The sequence below is a fragment of the Oryx dammah genome, unplaced genomic scaffold, assembly GCF_014754425.2.
Source record: "Oryx dammah isolate SB20612 unplaced genomic scaffold, SCBI_Odam_1.1 HiC_scaffold_11227, whole genome shotgun sequence".
Lineage (NCBI taxonomy): Eukaryota > Metazoa > Chordata > Mammalia > Artiodactyla > Bovidae > Oryx > Oryx dammah.
Genome location: NW_024080620.1, coordinates 2,466,834 through 2,488,431, shown reverse-complemented (window position 1 = coordinate 2,488,431; position 21,598 = coordinate 2,466,834). Strand labels below are relative to the sequence as shown.

Here is a 21,598-nt window from a genome sequence, read left to right as displayed (position 1 = left end):
GTTAATAACACCTCTTTGAGCAATGTTTTGTTTTGTTTTGTTTTTCCTACAGTGATAATACTATATGGCACCATTATGGCATTCAGAGATACTAGCAAGGTTCTTTTTTTTCCTTACTAAAAGTAAAGGGCAGATTTGGAGAATTAGACTTGTCAAGTGATAAAGTGTTGAAGTAGACTCTAAAATCATCAAGAAAATCTTGGATTATATTCTGAATGTTTTATTTTAAAGATAGGAAAAGGATGAAATTGCTAAGAGAGTAGATCTGAAAAGTTCTCATCACAGACACGAAAGAAGATAAGTATGTGGGGATGAATGTTAACTAGACTTACTATGGTGATCATTTTCCAATATATAGTTATGTCAAATCATTATGTTGTACATCTAAAGCTAATGTTATATGTCATTTATATCTTAATAAAAATTAAAAGTGACAAATGAAAGCAAAAAATTACAAAAATTAAAAAGAAAAAGAAGGTAGGATTGGTCTGGAGGTGCTGTCAGACCACAGTGCAGACTTTCTGGAATCTCTACCAGCCCAGTGGGATCTCCAGAGCAAACTTTGCCCTAGGAGTGTCTCATTGAGTGGAAATAGCTAGGCTCTTTTACTACCATCTTTCTCAGTAATAGACTTGGGGCCACCTTGAAAAAAATCATAGTCTCAGTTCAAATGCTACAGAGAATCCTGAAATAGCTAGCTGAGGGAGGCTGCCAGCTAACCACCCTCCTGACACAATCTTTTTGAAGGGAGTCTGAGTGGTACATCTCTGCATCTGCCAGGCATGAGAAAATGCTCCTGATTTTATATTAAATGAAAAAGAGATTACTTACCTCTATATGTGATATGAGCTTAATTGTGTACCTAATAACTGATAATAAAAATTATGTTTCAAACATTATGATAAATTTATTACATTGTTTGATTTAATCCACACAACTCTATGAGATTTGTACTGTTATTAACTTCATTTTACAGGGAAAAATTTATCCAGAGCTCAAGAGGTAAAGAAATGCAGGAAGTGGCCTTCAGTATGCAAGCACAGGTTTGTTTGCTATACTAGTCTGTGCTCTATTTAGTTTTATGGAGGTACATACATAGGAAAAAGAATGAAAGAAAATAAATACACACATAAATGGTGATAGTGATTATATGGTAAGTTTGTTGTTGCTTAGTTGCTAAGTTGTGTGCAACTCTTTTGTGACCAATTGACTGTGGCCCACCAGGCTCCTCTGTCCATGGGATTTCCCAGGCAAGCATACTGGCATGGGGTGCCAGTTCCTTCTCCAGAGGATCTTCTGGATCCAGGAACCAGACCCATGTCTCTTGTATTGACAGGTGGATTCTTTACCACTGAGCCATCGAGGAAGCCTCTATGGTAGGATGCAGGTTATTAAAATTTTTATTCCTTTATTTTCTACATTTTCTACTATGAGATACTTTGGTTATCTATTGAGGCATAACAAACTACCCCAAACTTATTTTTATCATTCAACAATCATTTCAGAAATTCAGACAAGATATGGTGGTGATGGCTTGATGCTACTCCACCAAGTGTAGGGCCTTAGCTGAAAAGACATGAATAACTAGGAGTTACTCCATCAACTGAGGAATTGGAATCGTCTGGAGATTACACATGTCTGGTGCCTGGGCTGGGGTGACTAAAAGGCTGGTCTTAGGTGGGTCATTTGATTGGAGAACCTTTATATGCTGTGTACACTCATTGGAAAAGACTCTGATGCTGGGAAGGATTGGAGGCAGGAGGAGAAGGGGATGACAGAGGATGAGATGGCTGGATGGCATCACTGACTCGATGAACATGAGTCTGAGTGAACTCTGGGAGATGGTGATGGACAGGGAGGCCTGGTGTGCTGTGATTCATGGGGTCACAAAGAGTTGGACACAACTGAGTGACTGAACTGAACCTTCTCATGTGGCCTTGGATTCTGTACAGCATGACTGCCTCAAGTCAGACTTCTTAAATGGTAGCTCAGAGCTTCAAGAGCAAATTTTCCAGAAAACGAGGAGGAAGCTATGTGGTTTTCTATGACCTAGCCTTGGAAGAAACGTAGCTCATTTCTGCCATACTCTTTTGGTCACAATCCACCCAGATATGAGGGGAAGGAATATAGGTTTCACATATAAATGGAAAGATTGTAAATAAATGCTTACTATAATTAATGAAACTTCCAGAGGATATGGGGCTTCCCAGGTGGCACTAGTAGTAAAGAACCCACATGCCAGTGCAGGAGAAGGAAGAGACACGAGTTCTATCCCTGAGTCAGGAAGATACCCTAGAGAAGGAAATGACAACCCACTCCAGTATTCTTGCCTGGAGAATTCTAGTACAGAGCAGCCTGGTGGGCTACAGTCTATAAGGTCACAAAGAGTCAGACACAATTGAAGTAACTTAGCATGCATGCACCAGAGGACATATTTGCATAATCAGAAAAAAGTAAAATTTAGATATTCAACAATCCCAGTTTAATTTTTATTATGGAATAGTTTTGGCAAAAACCCGAGTGTGTGCGCGCATGCATGTGTGTGTGTGCATGTGTGAGTGTGTGTATTTTTAATTTATGTAATTTGGTAATAGAGAATCTGAGCTCTCTCATACTAATACCTACATTTTCTGGATTTATCTATAATAATTGTAGGGTTAATAAAAGGCAAGATAGTAGATCCTGTATTCGAGTTTTGTGCATAGGAAAATGTTGAAGTTGCTACCACTATAAAAAATTTTCATTGGTTTACATACATCTTCAAAGGTCTATTGTACCCTTAATTCTGTTTTTTCAACTAGATAGCTGGACTGATTTTTCTGTCCAAGCCTCACTCTTTCACACAAGGATTTTCCTTTGTTTAAAAATCACAAGTGTTTCACACATGAAAGTGTCACAGAGGCTTATTTATCACATACTTTAGAATGCTTCTGTGTATCCCACTAAATAATAATGATGCAAATTTGGCTGAAAGGGAAAGCCTGTCAGTTCCCCAAAATAATATCCCCAAACCACATCTTAAGTCTTTCTTTTAAAACACTTGCCCTCAGACACTTTCTATATATTACAGAATACAAGCAGGAAGTGAGGTCAGCTTTATAATATTTAAAATTTGCCTGATGTTTTTATTTTCTATGAATTTCCTTTCCAGGACATGTGCACCAGATTGCTGAATTTTTAAATTATTCCATCAGAAAACAATATTCCTGTAGAGTAGGGAGAAATGCTTGGCATGTGTCAAATACAACAAAATGCAACAAAAGTAAATCCTCTCAATTTTTTCCTTTAGATTGAAACCAAGGAAAAAATCAGTGAAATCACTATGGATAGTCAAAAGTTAAGTGTGGACTTTGGAATCAGACCTGAGTTTGTATTTAGCTGCAACACTTAGATAAAGTATTTCTGGTTCTGGAAGAACTTTAAATTCTTGAGCCTGACTGTCATCAACTGTAAAGCAGTTCAGTTCAGTTCAGTCACTCATTTGTGTTGGACTCTTTGCGACCCCATGGACTACAGCAAGCCAGGCCTCCCTGTCCATCACCAACTACTGGAGCTTGCTCAAACTCATGTCCATCGAGTTGGTGATGCCATCCAACCATCTCATCCTGTCATCTCTTTCTCCGCCTGTCTTCAGTCTTTCCCAGCATCAAGGTCTTTTCCAATAAGTGATTTCTTTGCATCAGGTGACCAAAGTAGTGGAGTTTCAGCTTCAACATCAGTCCTTCCAGTGAATATTCAAGACTGATTTCCTTTAGGATTGACTGGTTAGATCTCCTTGCAGTCCAAGGGACCCTCAAGAGTCTTCTTCAACACCACAGTTCAAAAGCATCAATTCTTTATCCCTGTAAAGTAGGGATAATAATATTTTTTCTTATAGGTAAATTGTGAGACTTGAAAGAGGTATAGAGTAAACATTTTACTTGGTACTTAGTTCATAGAAAATTATGTAAAAGTAGCAATGATGATTTTATTACATTTTAGCATAACTTGATTGAATTGGAGTTCTATTTTTATAGTATTTAATAAAAATATATTTGGATCAATCAGAAGTCAGCTTGAGAAATCCAGCTGATATATGAAAGGGTGATTTATTACTTTTAAGTTTTAACTTCACTATTTACCTATTCTGAAGGAATCATAACATACTTTCTCTTAAAACCCACAAATTCCAGCTAACTAAGAGGACATACAAAGTCAGCTGAGAAAAAGATGAATGTGTGTTTACAAGAATCTGCCCAATAGATAAATATTTCATATGCTCAATGATTTTCATATAATTTATTTTAATTTAGCTTAGTATGGTACTTGTCATAAGGTATATATCCATTAATAAATATTCACTGAATTAAAGCATATCCATCTTTTTACTGATTTATATGAGTTTTTCATATATTAAATATACAAACCACCTGTCAGTTTTATATGTTGTGAATATCTTTCTCCAATTTGTCATTTTCTTACAATATTGTTTTCCTCATGCTTTCATGTGCTTGTGTTCCCTCTATTAAAAATATTTTATGCTTAAAAAATGTCACCTTCATCTCTTATTTTTAAATGTTTGTTCATCTGCAAGGAAGCATGTTTTAAGGTGATATCTCTCCCATTTATCTCAGAGACTGTTCATGCAGGAAATGAGTGTAAAGGGGTTATGTAACTTGCCTTAGTTTATATAGTCATTAGCAGATCTGGGATTCTAACTAGGGAGGCTAATTCTAACACAATCTTAACCCTGCATTGTAAGTATCCCAATTTAATATTTGAAAAACAGAATATTTTATTTCTACCTCAGAAACTGCCTTTTCCTGTTCTTCTTTATATCAGTGACATATCATTTTACTGCTATTACACTTGGAAAAATTTGAATACCTAATACAATGGCCTGCAAAACCCTACAGTAAGATCAGATGCCTTTGATCTCATCTTGCACAATACTCTTTCCTTCTTTAATTTTTTTTAACTTTGTACTGAGCACTGACCTTAAATACTCTAAGCTTATTTCCGTCTTATTTCTGTGGAGAGTGATGTTAGAAATAAGGAGAAAAAATGTGAGAGGTACTAGTGAGTCAAAACTAGCACAATTCTGAAACTGATTGAGGTGGAGGGACTCAAGGTCATTTGGAATGAGAAAGTGCCATTAATGTAAATAAGGAATGCTAGGAGATGACAGTTGGAAAACACTTGGAAAATTATGAACGGTTTTCACAACAGTACTTTTGAGTTTTTAGTTGGAGGTGGCATTGGTAGTCAGGATATATGGAATTTGGACTTAGCAGAGAAGTCAGGACTGAAAATGAAGTTATTGGACTGTGTAAGAATAATCAAAGGTGGCAGTTAGAATGAGAAAATAGCTTGGGATTACACTCCGAAATCACTCGATTTTTGGAGACAGAAAGGATATTGATAAAATTAGCTTACTTCAGTGGAAAAAATAGTGGGGTTTTTTGGTTTGTTTTTGTTTTAGAGTGGAAGAAACATTAAGTCTGTAATTTGAGCAGAAGGAGCCAATGGAATAGTAAAGGAAGATGAATTTTTTATTTAACTTTCTTTGTAGAGCAGGTAAACAGTGAAAGATTTGGAAAATATAACATTAATCTTGCTATTTGAAGTACTTTGTCAAAGTTTTTTTTTTTTTTCTTCAATTTTTACGACTTCCAGACCTTCACTTATGTGTGACAGCATTAAGAAATCAGACTTTGTTTTCTAATGGGAGGATTTTCTTATCTGACAGTATTTTACATTATATGCATAAATGCATTGGCCTATCCCATGAAGACTTGGCTTTCTTCTCACTGGGTGTGTGACATGTTGATGGCCAAGTATTATCAAGTTATGGTTTGAATTCTCCCTTTGAGGGAGAGAGTTAAACATGAAGACCTTTCTTCACATTCCCTTCCAGATTTGGAATTCTGTGAATATGTGGCACTCCACATTACTCTTTTGAAAGTTCTGAATTATAAAATGAGGTTTATAGTAATTTTTCTTGAGATCATTTAGATAAATTTTATTTTAATGTGTTTTTTGTCAACTATTTTTGAAGTCTCACCATGTATCAGTTTAAATGTTAGTGCATATGAAAGGTTAATTACATAATAAAAATTCAATGAATGTTCATTTCTATTAATATTATTAAAAAATATCATGTCTCTCCAAAGACAATGGAGAGAAGTATAATGCAAATAATAGTATGAAGAAAATAATTTGCTCATCACATATATTACTCTAACTTAAATGCTCAAACAATGCTTCAAACATTTTCACTGAGTGAAAATATTTTAATGAGTCAGTTATTAATAAGAAAACCACCACTGATTGATTATATATAGAGTCCATGACACTGTGCTTTAATTATGTATTGGACCCATGACACATATGTGTTAGAGGAGAATCAATTACTGAACTACCATGAAATGGTCCACTGCAGCCAGTTCAATAGTGCAGTTGCTGGAAAAAAACATATTTATTGGAGTGACCTATAAGTAAGATTGAGTTGAGTTTGCAAGTGTCTTACTGTAGGTAAATGTCCTTTCTGTCTTTCATGGTCAAGTGGTAGAAGATTGGTTATAACTGAACAGTCTGTCATCTGTTCCTCCATTCCAACCATCTGAGAGCTGCTCTTTGCTTTTTCATGTGCTCTGTTGCTAGAAATCACACTTAAGTTTCCTTTGGGTGCATAAACTGGCTGACAGTCAGGGAATCAATATATCCTGTTGCACAGTTGTTCAAACCTGCTATTAAGAGAAAAGTAATGCTAAAGATGTGTTTCCTTGCAGGATAGTGCGGAATTGATCACTTCTCTGCTTCACAGTGGAGCTGATATACAGCAGGTTGGGTATGGTGGCCTCACTGCCCTGCATATTGCTACAATTGCTGGTCACCTAGAGGTGAGTCACACCTTGGTCACCTGCAAAAACAAATCTGCCTCTTTGGAATCTTGTTTTTAACTGTTTTCAAACACTGACTTTTAAAATTCTAGGAGTTGGTTTAATTTTAGCTAATGAATCCACACATTTTGAGGGAGACCAAAATAAGCTGTATAGATGTTCTTTTGATAGTAAATTCAGTTTTGTAACAGTGTAATCAAATATTAATTAATATAAAGATGGCTAGATACATAGAGGCTATATAGTATTGAGAGACTTCCCAGGTGCTACAGTGATAAAGTATCCACCTGTCAAGCAGGAGGCATCAGAGATGCAGGTTTGATTCCTGGGTCAGGAATATCCCCTAAAGAAGGAAATAGCAACTCACTCCAGTATTCTTGCCTGGAAAATTCCATGGACACAGTCCATAGAGCAGCAAAGAATTGGACATAACTGAGCAACTAAGTAGCAGTATATAGCAGTTATTAGAAACATAGATATTGGAGTCAGGCAACTGTTGCTACCACTTGCTATATTTACCTCAAGCAAGTTACTGTATCTTCAAACATCTGTTTTCCTCATTATAAAATAGAAATGATAGACCCATCATAGTGATTAAATTAGATGATCCATATAAAAGACTTTGCAGATTGCTTCACTCAAGGTAAAGACTCAGTGAAAAATTATTCAGTAATTCATTCACTCATGCATTATTTGATTTATTAAGCATCTATTGTACACCAGATATTGTTCTAGTTGCTGAGGTGACTGTAACAAGTAAGACAGGAAATATTTTGGAATTTAGTTTTAGAGAACAAAACAAGCAATAAGGAAAAAATTATATATAATGTTAGTTGTGAATATAAGAAAAATAATAAAATGAGGTAAAATGAAAACAGCATGAAGAAGTAGGTACCATTTTAAACAAGCTATATATTGAAGCTATGATTACTATATGTAATAGTACCTGCAAAGCCCTGAGGCAGAGACAGCTAAGTGTACTTGAAGGGCACAAGTAAGCCAAAGTCATTACTATATATGAGCTGGAAGTAGAGTGATGGACATGAGATCAGGTGACAGTTACAAATAAGATTGCAAAGTATTTTAAAGGCCATAGAAGGGACTCTGGCTCTTAACTAAAATTTAATTGTTGAAATATTATTTTAAATATGAGGAACAGTTTAATTTGCATTATTTAATTTACTGCAGAAATCCTCATGAAATAGTTTTTATCATCACTGCCATTTAATAGATATGAAACCAAGGCTGTTATACAGTAATTATCTTTACAGATTATAAAGCCATGGAGAAAAAAAAAGCCGTGTTTGGAAACCTGGTCATTTTACTCAAACTCCCATGATTTTCACATGCTATTAATTGTGGTATCCACATGTAACATGTCTGACTCTTTGCAACCCCATGGACTGCCAGGCTTCTCTGTCCATGGGATTCTCCAGGCAAGAATACTGGAGTGAGTTGCCATTTCCTTCTTCAGAGGATCCTCTCGACCCAGGGATCAAACTCGGGTCTCCTGCACTGCAGACAGATTATTTACCCACTGAGCTATGAGGGAAGCCCAAAGTGAAAGTGAAAGTTACTCAGTCCTGTCTGACTCTTTGCAACCCCAAGGACTATATATATAGTCCATGGAATTCTCCAGGCAAGAATATTGGAGTGAGTAGCCTTTGACTTCTCCAGGGGATCTTCTCAACCCAGGGATCGAACCCAGGTCTCCCACATTGCAGGCAGATTCTTTACCAGCTGAGCCACAAGGGAAACCCATGTAAATGCAACATTGTAATAACTGAGCAGTCTTGTGTCTTCATTATTAAGTCACTATCTATTTCTCTCTTTTAATCATGTTGCAGTTTAAGGTATACCTTCCTCGCTAACACATAGGCACAATTGTGAACAAATAGAACTGCATGTAAAATCACACATAAAACCTGTAAAATAGGTGTGTGTCATCCCTCTTAACAGTGTCAATTCAAAGGTCTCTTCATTCAGTAAATATTAACATATCTCATTGGGAGTAAAATAATTTCCTTTGTGTTGACATTTCCATTCCTTACTGTATTTCCCTGAAAATAGATTATCTAATTTCCCAGAATATAAAACTTTTTATGATATTCATTATAAATATAAATGAATTTGTATTACTTACTAGGAGAAGAGAAATCCCATTAGAATCACTTAAATATAAATATTATCCAAAAAAGAAACTGACTGAGATCAGTGATAAGCTAAATGGAAGGTAAATATACAGAAATCTGGGTAGAAGAATTGATGAGGTAGACATTAAGTCGCAGTAAAATACATTCAACCTCTTAATGCCAGGAAACATTTTGCAAAACAAAGTCCTTTTTGTTTAACACTTAACTGATTACATTTGTGAGTGATAGAATTATAACAGGGTCAAAAGCAAGATGGTTAAGAGTTTGGTGTCTTCGTCTACTATTCAAATAACTGTTTTCTTGCTTTCTAAATCATAGTAGGGAAGTAAGAATTATATCAATTCTGCCAGCCATAGGTCAAATTTTACTAAAATAATTCCAAATAAACATCTACTCCTGTGGTGCAATTCTCCAAGAGTTTTCCAACTTCCTTCATTTGCTCTGGTGTAATATTTAATGACTTTTATAGTCAATCATGAATACTGCCATAATAAGGTGTATATACATTAATCTTTATTCTCTTATCTATTGGACTAACTTAGTTACAGCTCTTATAGGAATGTTGTGTTTAAAAAAACCTGAAAGCATCATATTCAAAATACAGATTTTTTCTTTGAATTATTTCTTTCACAGTTAATAATTGCAGTACCGACTTTATATTCATTCATTCATTTAACAAATATTTTTCAGCCTCTACTTTTCCTTAGTCTTTTGTTAGAATATGGGAATGGTACAAGAAAATAAGACATAATTTCTCCCCCTAAAGACTTTAAATCATAGCCGAACATAGAAAATGGAAAATGTATATAAACAATTCAAAAGTAAAATAGCAATATAGTCCTATGTATAGGAAAGGAGTCAAAGATCAGATCAGGTTTGATATTAGGAATAATTAGAAACATGATCATTGCATAATACTTGCAAAGAACAGAGAAAAGTGTGAGGATTTCACTGGGAATTGAGACCAAGGTAGATTAGAAGACTTAGGGAAGGGTTTCTGAGAAGTGGTTTAAAATCAGGCTGAAAAGTGGTAGAACTGGACAGAGAAAGGAAGAGGAATTATGTCTAAAACTATGAAAGAAAAATGAGTCAAGTACATTTAGGGGAGAGTAAATAGAAAGATAGCATGAAACAGATTGTGAAGAGTCCCTTTAATTAAATCTGGGTGTTAGGAATGGACCAGATTAAGGAAACTAAAAATGGGAGTCCAAGGAGTTTAATTTAATTCAATAAGCAAATATAGTTCATGACGTACTATACACAAGACCAGATGGTATGGTAGATAAAGAGATGAATAGAACATACAAATTCCCACTCTTCAAGATACTTACAACAAATACAATTGTTTTCCAAAAAGAAATGAGAAGACATTAAATCTTTTTTAGCAAGAGAATGATTGGATGCATGATATATAATGTGTTGAGAGGATTTCTTTGATCTCAGTGTTTTGTATTGATTCCAGAGTGATAATATGATGATTAAATAGATGAAGACAAACTGGGTAGAGGATTCAATTCTGAGGAAAAACTGTTTATCTCCAGACATGTAGATTGCTGATAATACCCAGATTTTCAAGTGGAAAAATTTGTTAATAATTTAAAAATATACAGTTAGTATACAGTGAAGAATTTGGGACTTAATGTAAGTTTTAGGAAATTATATGGGATATTTGCAGGCATACCGGTAGCTGAAATGTGGCTGAGAACTAAGCCTATCTACAGAGACTTTAGGAATTACTGAACAGCCTTTGAGGAAGCAAAGAAGGATTGGTTGGAGTGGTATGAGGGAAACAAGCATATTGTAACCTCACAGTAATTAGGGAGATGGAGAGTTTCAATAGATAAAGTATTGTGGGTATCAAATGATGCAGAAAATTTGAGTGTAAGAGAATAAAATATAAATAATAGGAGTGGAATATGCTTTAGTTTTAGTTACTAGTTTTTACTCTTGGTTGTCAGGAATGGTGGCAGTGGATCGGTGGGAGTTTCCTTTCATTAGCTTTCCTTTATTGCCCACATTTTTTTCTGTGAAACAATGACTGATGCTGTCTGACAGCCCTCTTTGTCTACACATATCAAATTCAGACCCTCCATTACTGTCTCAAGTGTTTTGGTTCTCCCATAATTGTGAATTCTATTAAACAATTTTGCAATAAAATTTACATTGACTAAGCAGCTGTCCCCTTCAATAACAGAGGAGAACATGTGCTGCAGATTCTGAGACATGCTGACTGCAATTTGAGACTCAGATTTAGATTTACTGCGCTTTGAAAAGCAGGCAAATATTGGTTGTCCTGGGTCTCACTACTGCTCCCTGCGTGATTTATCCATCTATCAGTACATATGCATGTGCTGCTTTATACAAGGCTAAGATCCTGTCAGCAATCAATAAACAAGCATTAAACCCTTTTCTCCTCTTTGAGTCCAGAGGGCACACGAATCATATGCTCTCTCAAGCCTGGTAATTGAAAACTATTGGCTAACATGTTGTAGTGTTTTATCATTCACATATGTTTGTTATTCAGTTCTCTTGAGGTAGCTATCCTTAGACTCAGCTTACCAGTGAGGAAACTGAGGATTGCAGAAGTTAAGTGACTTCCATAGGATCATGCAGATAATAAATAAATGAGATGAATAGGACTCAAGCCTGGTTATCTGACTCCAAATCCCTGATTTTGTAAATAAAAAGACAGTTACTCCCTTATGACTCTTGTTCAGTCGCTCAGTTTTCTGGCTCTTGGCAACCATATGGACTGCAGCACACCAGGCCTCCCTGTCCCTCCCAACTCCCAAAGTTTGCCCAAGTTCATGTCCATTGCATTGGTGATGCCATCCAGCCATCTCATCCTCTGATGGCCTCTTCTCCTTCTGTCCTAAGTCTTTCCCAGAATCAGGGACTTTTCCAATGAGTTGGCTGTTTGTATCAGATGATGACTCTTGTATATATTGCTAAAACAGAGCTTACAGCCATAAGGCACAAAACAAGTATTCAGAAAACAAAATGGAAAACTGAATATGTTACTATCTGAGGCTCAGATATTGCTATGAGTACAATTAAAGCAATATTAATTGATTCAACTATATATGATGCTGAATAAATGGTCACAAGAACCCATGGGGATATAATGCATGTACGTGAGCATTCAGTATATACACATCCCCTCACACGCATAGGCATGCACACACACATATCCCAAGTGAAAACACATTATATTTAGTCAAGTATCTCTTTAAAAAGCTATTACATTTTGATGTTTCATGCAGTTGTTTCTGCAGTTATCAGGAGACAAATCAGTTATGTGTAGCTTTAGAAAACTGAATCGCAATGAGAAAAGCATGTCTGGGATGATGCAATGTATAATGTACAGGAATTGTGGAGTGTTTTGTTTTTCACAGAAAGGTATATTTTCATGTATACTTTGTGCAGATGATATATTATTTTCATAGTTGAATTTATTCTGTCCTACCTTATCCTATTTTGGGACTGTTGAAAACCCTGCTTCAGAAATACTTCTCAGTTTTTTGTGATTTATATCTGGTTTCAAGGAAATGTTGTTGATGTTTTTCCAGTTCATTTTTAACTAAATATTCTAAATGCTTCAGGAGAGAGTTTTGTTTGCCAAAAATCTTCTGACTCTTGTTTCTTTAAAATGGCTGAAGTTTTCTTTCCAAAGGCACAACAAGTGAATGCTTGGAATTATAAAATATGGTTTCTCTCTCTCTAAGAGATATTGCACTCATGAGTTTTATTTATTTTTTTTTAATTTATTTATTTATTTTTAATTTTTACTTTACAATTCTGTATTGGTTTTGGCATAGATTGACATGAATCCACCTAAAAAGTATCAGATGTGCCTCCAATTTATGACCAGGCAGTAATTCCTTATGAACTTCATTTGCAATCAGGCAATTGACTTAATCCTCATTTGAGATTTTGTCTTCACTTTCCAGATTAAAAAAAACTGAGGTGCAGAGAAGTTAAGTAGCTTGTCCAAGGTGACAGAGCTAATGATTGGTCGAGTAGATGTTTACATGCTATGTGGTGTCAGAGCCAGCTCTCACAATGCTATACTACCCTTCTTCTAATCTGTGCAAAAACCTTTCAGTCCACCTGACCAGAATTTAAGCTTCAGAAGCTCAGAATTCAAATGTCAGGGAAACTTCTTATGTTCTCAGTTCTGAATTGTCTCAAAGACTAAGCACATCAGGATATTCCAGTCCCTTTTTATATGAAACCCATTTTTCTAAGCTCTATTCCTAATTTCTGATATTTCTGCATTGTATTCTAAACAGTTCTTTTGACATATAATTTATATGCCACACAGTTCACCTAAAGTGGACATTCAGTGTTTTTCTACCAAATACACAAAGTTGTATAATAATTACTCTAATCTAATTTTAGAAAAATTTTGTCACCCTGAAAGGAAATGTAATATCCAGTAGCATCAGTCCCATCTACCTTTCATGGCCCCTATCTAAACAATCACCAATCTACTGTCCATCTCTATAGATTTGTCTAGTCTGGCTACTTCATATAAATGGAATCATAAAATATGTGATCTTTTGTGATTGACTTCTTTTACTTAGCATAACATTTTCAAGGTTTATCTAGTTCAACAGAATTGGTTTAAATCAGAATCATGTTATAATTATATATGCCTTTATTTCACAAATTATCAAAATGTATATAGTTCAGCCAATAGTGTAACTGTAGTTCTCTTCAGCTATTCCTCTGTTTTCATTATAAATTGATGCTGGAAGAAAAATTTCAACTAAACTTTCAGATTCTCAAACTATATTATGTAGTCAAAAGCATGTGCTCAAGTTGTCAGGCTAGGAACACCTCCATTAAAGAAAGTAGCCACAGCAATCAGAGCAGAAAAAGAAATAAAAGGAATCCTAATTGGAAAAGAAGAAGTAAAACTCTCACTGTTTGCAGATGACATGATCCTCTACATAGAAAATCCTAAAGACTCCACCAGAAAATTACTAGAGCTAATCAATGAATATAGTAAAGTTGCAGGATATAAAATCAAGACTCAGAAATCCCTTGCATTCCTGTACACTAATAATGAGAAAGTAGAAAAAGAAATTAAGGAAACAATTCCATTCACCATTGAAACAAAAAGAATAAAATACTTGGGAATATACCTACCTAAGGAAACTAAAGACCTATATATTGAAAACTATAAAACACTGATGAAAGAAATCAAAGAAGACACTAATAGATGGAAAAATATACCATGTTCATGGATTGGAAGAATCAATATAGTGAAAATGAGTATATTACCCAAAGCAATCTACAGATTCAATGCAATCCCTATCAAGCTACCAGCGGTATTTTTCACAGAACTAGAACAAATAATTTCAAGATTTGTATGGAAATACAAAAAACCTCGAATAGCCAAAGCAATCTTGAGAAAGAAGAATGGAACTAGAGGAATCAACTTGCCTGACTTCAGGCTCTACTACAAAGCCACAGTCATTAAGACAGTATGGTACTGGCACAAAGACAGAAATATAGATCAATGGAACAAAATAGAAAGCCCAGAGATAAATTCACACATGTATGGACACCTTATCTTCGACAAAGGAGGCAAGAATATACAATGGAGTAAAGACAATCTCTTTAACAAGTGGTGCTGGGAAAACTGGTCAACCACTTGTAAAAGAATGAAACTAGATCACTTTCTAACACCACACACACAAATAAGCTCAAAATGGATTAAAGATCTAAACGTAAGACCAGAAACTAGAAAACTCCTAGAGGAGAACATAGGCAAAACACTCTCTGATATAAATCACAGCAGGATCCTCTATGATCCACCTCCCAGAATACTGGAAATAAAAGCAAAAATAAACAAATGGGATCTAATTAAAATTAAAAGCTTCTGCACAACAAAGGAAACTATAAATAAGGTGAAAAGACAGCCTTCTGAATGGGAGAAAACAATAGCAAATGAAGCAACTGACAAACAAGTAATCTCAAAAATATACAAGCAACTTATGCAGCTCACCTCCAGAAAAATAAACGACCCAATCAAAACATGGGCCAAAGAACTAAATAGGCATTTCTCCAAAGAAGACATATGGATGGCTAACAAACACATGAAAAGATGGTCCACATCACTCATTATCAGAGAAATGCAAGTCAAGGCCACAATGAGGTACCATTTGACGCGAGTCAGAATGGCTGCGATCCAAAAGTTTACAAGCAATAAATGCTGGAGAGGGTGTGGAGAAAAGGGAACCCTCTTACACTGTTGGTGGGAATGCAAACTAGTACAGCCACTATGGAAAACAGTGTGGAGATTCCTTTAAAAATTTCAAATAGAGCTGCCTTATGACCCAGCAATCCCACTGCTGGGCATACACACCAAGGAAACCAGAACTGAAAGAGACACATGTACCCCAATGTTCATCGCAGCACTGTTTATAATAGCCAGGACATGGAAACAACCTAGATGTCCATCAGCAGATGAATGGATAAGAAAGCTGTGGTACATATACACAATGGAGTATTACTCAGCCATTAAAAAGAATACATTTGAATCAGTTCTAATGAGATGGATGAAACTAGAGCCAATTATACAGAGTGAAGTAAGCCAGAAAGAAAAACACCAATACAGTATACTGACACATATATACGGAATTTAGAAAGAGGGTAATGATGACCCTTTATGCAAGACAGCAAAAGAGACACAAATGTATAGAATGGACTTTTGGACTTGGAGGGAGAGGGAGAAGGTGGGATGATTTGGGAGAATGGCTTTGAAACCTGTATACTATCATGTAAGAAATGAAGTGCCAGTCTATGTTTGATACAGGATACAGGATGCTTGGGGCTGGTGCATGGGGATGATCCAGAGAGATGATATGGGGTGGGAGGTGGGAGGGGGATTCAGGATTGGGAGCTTGTATACACCCATGGTGGATTCATGTCAATGTATGGCAAAACCAATACAGTATTGTAAAATAAAATAAAGTAAAAATAAAATAAAAATAAAAAAAATAAAAATAAAGAAAGTGGCCAAGTAAGGCCTGTTTCTGAATGGGCATACCACCTCTTACATGGGCACTAGACAAGACCCCAGTTCAAGGTGATCAATTCCCCTGTCTAACAGAGGCTCATTCTTTAGATTTTGAAGCACTTGTAAATTTTAAGACATCTCTAACAATGCAAAATTCCCTAACGCTTGAAGTTAGCTCTTGTAGTTAAAATCTTACTAATCAGTTCATACCCTAAAACTTCACTAATTGAAATATGACCCACTGACCAACAAAATAGGATTATCAGGGAGCTAGATGAAAAATAGAATCTTAGACCTACCTAAAATCAGCATTTTAACAAGATTCCCAGGTAATTGATATACATATTCAAACTTACGAGGCACTTCCCTGAAAAATATTAGAAGTTAGATATCTGTGAGAGAAGGATAGCTTGAAAGTATCATGAATAATTACAAAGAAGTACTGTCTTCATTTGTTTTATAATTTTGCTTCTTGCTATTTTAGTAGCTTTTGCAACATTATCAGAGCTTATTCCAGAGCCCAGGATCATAACCATTCACTATGTATATCATATGCATAATTCTATGACACATAGTAGGCACTCTGTGCATGTTAACTTCTATTTTCCTTTCTGAGACATAAATCTTATAAGAGCAGTATTTACTATAAGAAAATTTAAAATACAATGGAGATATAACACAATAATTTGAGCTACCAGGGAACCTATAATTATAAATAATCCAGTTTAAAAATTAACTAAGGATTTAAATTGATGTTTCTCCAAAAAAGATATACAGATGGCCAAGAAGCACATGAAAAATTGTCCATCATTAGTCATTAGAGGAAGCAAGTCAAAACCACAGTGAGGTGCCACATCATATCTAACAGGATAAATATAATTTTTAAAAGACCATAACACGGACTGGTGAGGATATGGAGAAACTGGAATCCTCATACATTGTTGGTGGAAATATAAAATGTTGCACCTGCTTTGGAAAACAGTTTGGTAGTTCTTCAAGAAGTGAAACCATAGAGTTACTTATCAGTTCAGTTCAGTCGCTTAGTCATGTCCAACTCTGCGACCCCATGAATCACAGCATGCCAGGCCTCCCTGTCCATCACCATCTCCCGGAGTTCACTCAGACCCACATCCATAGAGTCGGTGATGCCATCCAGCCATCTCATCCTTGGTCGTCCCCTTCTCCTCCTGCCCCCAATCCCTCCCAGCATCAGAGTCTTTTCTAATGAGTCAACTCTTTGCATGAGGTGGCCAAAGTACTGGTGTTTCAGCTTCAGCATCATTCTGAGTTACTTATAGGACCCACTAATTCTGCTCTAGGTATATACCCAAGACTCACAAAAACTTGTACATGAATGTTCATATCATTATTATTTATGATAATCAAAAAGTAGAAACAAATGTATATCAACTGGTGAGTGGAATAAGTAAAATTTGGTATAACCTGTTATGGAATTTTCTTCATCAATAAAAAGGAATGAATACTGATATGTGCTACAACATAGATGAACCCTGAAAATGCCATTGAGTTGTGAATGCTGCTACAGTAGGAGGGGTGCAATGGACCTATCTAGATTTGAACATCCATGATTATTTATGCTTATATGTGTAGCTGATCAAAAGGGTATGTGAATTTTATATTTTTATAATTATTGCCAAAAAGCCTTTCAAAAAGTATATTTATTTACTTTTTACAGTATGAATACCTTCTTTCCTTTGCATAAAATATCAATATCTATTATCTTTTCCAACTTAAATAATAAAATCTTGTTAAGTATAAGGGATTGAGGTTTTTTTAAACTGATATACTATTGATTTTTATATTCCTTATTCTATATGATGTCTATTTTGTATTAACTTTTTTCTTACTGACTTGGAAGAATTAAGTATTTTGAGGAATTAAGTTTTGTCATATCTGTTGCAGCCTATTTTATTAGTTTCCCCTTTCAGAATTTTTATGTGTATTTTCAAATTTTTATGACCGGAATTTTAGTTTTTTGCTTTATGGCCTCTGCTTAGGAAGACTTGGTCCTTTAAACATGGTATAAAAAAAGGAAGTCCTAAATATTTCTTCAAGTACTTTTAATTTTGTTTTTCCTCCCATATGCTGATTATATCTGTAATGTTTTTCAGTGTATGATAAGAAATAGGAATCCAGTTTTTAGTTTTCTCCCCCCAAGATTATCCAGGTATTCTAGATCAATGTGTATTGAATTCTCCTTGTTTTCCCTCCATCTTAAATATTTGGATATACCTGTGTATTCCAATGCTAATAGCAAACACCACTCTTTTATTAGTTAGTGTATATTTAGGTTATATTTTAATACCTAGAAGTGCAAGTACTCTCTCCTGGCACCCTTTTCTTCTATTTTTTTTCTCACAGAACTTTTCTGACTTTTCTTCCATTTTTAAATGACCTTCAGAAGCACTCATTACAATAATAAGAGCATGAACTCCAAAGCTAGATTCTCTGAATTTAAATCTCAGAAAATATCTAATTTTCTAATTTTAGAAAACTGATTATATTATTATGCACCTACCTTATTGGCTTTGTGTGTGTGTGTGTATTATATTGTGACCCAATATATTTTAAATTTTAGGCACTGTCTAGAACATAAAGTGCTAAGAAATTTGGCTATCATGTTTTATTTGTTTCTGATTTAATTGTTACTTGATTTTTCTCTAAGGAAAAATATGACAGTATCCTAACTAGGATTAGTTAATCCTAATATAAATCCTAATTTATAAATTAATTTAAGAAAAATTAATAATCCCATAATATTGGGTCTTCCTATTCAATAACAATATGTTTCTTTCCATTTATTAAAGTTTCTGTAGAATATTTTCCCTGTGGTTTTATTAAAATTTATTGCTAGGTTGTTTTTTTTTTTTTTTTTGCCACTAATGCAAATGACAGTGTATTTTTTAATTTGTTAAAGTTTGTTTATAGGAAACTTACTGATTATTGATTTTTAATTTTATAACCATTGAACTTACTGATTTATTTTATTGTTTCTAATAGATATCTCAGGCAAATCTTTAGTGTATCTCTGATTGACAGTTATATTCTCCAAATGTGATAATAATTTTGCTTCCTTCAGCTATTAAAATGTTGTTTTTCTCTTTCCTAATTTCATTGGCTGATTCTCCCAGAACAATTGTCATTCTTCTGCTGAATGATTTTGTACTTCCACAGTGACACAACTGGTCATGAAATATTATTCTCTTAGCTTGCTACTGAACTTGTTTTGCTGATATTCATAAGTGAGGTTAGTCTGTGGTTTTCTTTTTTGTATTGTTATATTAGTTAGCTAGGTCTTCCATAACAAAATACCACAAACTGTATGGCTTAAGTCACAATTTATTTTCTCACAGTTTAGAAAATAAAATTCAAGATCAAAGTGTAGGCAGGTTTTGTTTCTTCTGAAGCTTCTCTCCTTGGCTTGCAGGTGGACTTCTGCCCATGTGGACATGGCTGAATCAGGGTACACATACCTGGTGTCTCTCTTTGTGTGTATGTGTGTGTGTGTGCGTGTCCTAATCTCCTCCTCTTATAAGGATATCAGTTGTATTGGATTAAGGATCACCATAACTTAATTATATCTTCAAAGGTACTATCTCAGAATAGAATTACATTCTGAAGGACTGAGGTTTGGGGCTTCAATGTATAAATCTGACAGCATTCAGGAGGGGCCCCACTCAATCCATTCCAATTATCTTTGTCAGGCTTTGCAATAAATGCTGGATTTGTAAAAACAGTTTACAAACTTCATCTATGTCTGTCTGTTTCTCTTTCTCTGAGATTCTGGTATATAACACTATGTGATTGCATAGTAGGCAGCACTATTACCTTATCTCTGATTTCACCCCAAGTTTTGCAGACAGGAATAAATCCTATGTGAACATCATGGGCTAACCACAATTCAGGTATAAAAAGCATAAACAAGGGTCAACTATGCCAGTCAATGCACATCATTATAAATTATTGCTTACATATCACCCTACTGATGCCATTAATGATTGATAGGTACTCTTATCACCATTCATTGCAATTAACTCTAAACTTTGTCTGAATAGTCATTTGTGGTTCCATGATGCCAAAGTTTGAGAAAGCTTCAAGTCAAATTGGTTAAGCCCAAAACTCAATACACAGTCTTAAATAACTGAGACTTGATTTAGGAACACTATATCTTATGTGGCATTCAGAAGTGGTTTTCTCAGAAGCCAAAACTAGAAACTATGTTCCAATTACTGAATGTGCCCTGTGTTGCAGAATACTGTTTATTAAAGGCCTGAAGGCAGTCTCCTACTGTCTAGGCTTTTGGTCTAGAGATTGAGACAAGATCATAGATCATGCATCATAATCAGTAATATTATGGTCTCAGAAGCAATGCCTTAAGCATGTATCAAGTGTCAGAGAGTTGTAAGGGTATACTAGCTGAGTATCACTTTTCTTTCTGGCACTTAAGTCTTTGCCATTGAATCTATAGGATATTATTAAACATTAAGTATTGCATTTGGGGATTCGAGGTAAGGTAAAATAGCATAAGCAAGGAAAGCTTTATAAGCTAATAAAAATTTAGATGAGATATTCATCAGCTTGCTACCCTAGAAAATGATGAAAGAAACATTACTTGAGAAATTACATTCAAAGATTGTTACTAATCAAATCAGTCTGAATTTGAAATCCCATTGTTACCATTCAGTGTTTTTGTGAATCTGCCTCTCTATGCCAACCCTCCTATGCACTGAATTGATTCCAACACCCTAGGTCCTTCACACATTAAAAAAATAGATAGATGGATATAAAGATAGCTATAAGGATTTATATGTATATTGTATCATTCATATATAAATTATATTATACAGTATATCTGCTATAGAAATTTCTTTTCTTAGGCATTTAAGAAACAGCTGTATATTTTGATACATCTGCATGTAAGTTTCTTTTCCCATGCCACACTCCCTAGCAGGTATTTGAAAGCTGAGTTTTGAATCAAGGTTTCTATAGCTTGCTCAAGTTATATCCCCAGAGTTTCAGACCCCCAGGCATCCTATGTCTCAGGAGGGCCAAACATTATTATCTCAATTACAGATACATTGGAAGACCAATATTTTCTACTTGACCTTCAAATCCAACAGTAAATAGATACTAGTAAAGTAGACTGTGGGTGCTAACTAACTTTCTCTCGGTGACACTTCATTCTGGGATGGTATTTAGGGAGTAGAGTCCTTTAAGTATTTTATCTTCTCTGAATATTGTGTGTTATTTTCCTTGATGACTTCCTTTGGTGGCTCTCAAAAAAACCTTTAGAAATTCCTTGAGATTAAGTGGAAATAAGAGACTAAAAACCCCATGACTGGTTCTAACAATTGCCCTCTCTCATCTCTTTTCTGAGATGCCCCTTAAAGGCACTCAGCACCTCTACTTCTTATCATGTATTCTTGCACAACTATCAGACCAGTGTAGCTATTTTAAAGCATAGATCAATTCAGAAAGATATATAAAGCCTTCAGCTGTTACCCTGAGAAGCA

At 35.0% G+C, this 21,598-nt stretch overlaps 1 protein-coding gene across 1 annotated transcript in view; it reads left to right on the top strand.

The window, feature by feature from the left end:
- Positions 1–21,598, top strand: part of LOC120861099 (serine/threonine-protein kinase TNNI3K-like) — a 329,844-nt gene that overhangs the window by 31,500 nt on the left and 276,746 nt on the right. The window contains exon 5 of the mRNA XM_040236762.1: positions 6,771–6,881. Within this exon, the coding sequence (XP_040092696.1) occupies positions 6,771–6,881 (111 nt within the window). The remainder of the gene's footprint in view (positions 1–6,770; positions 6,882–21,598) is intronic.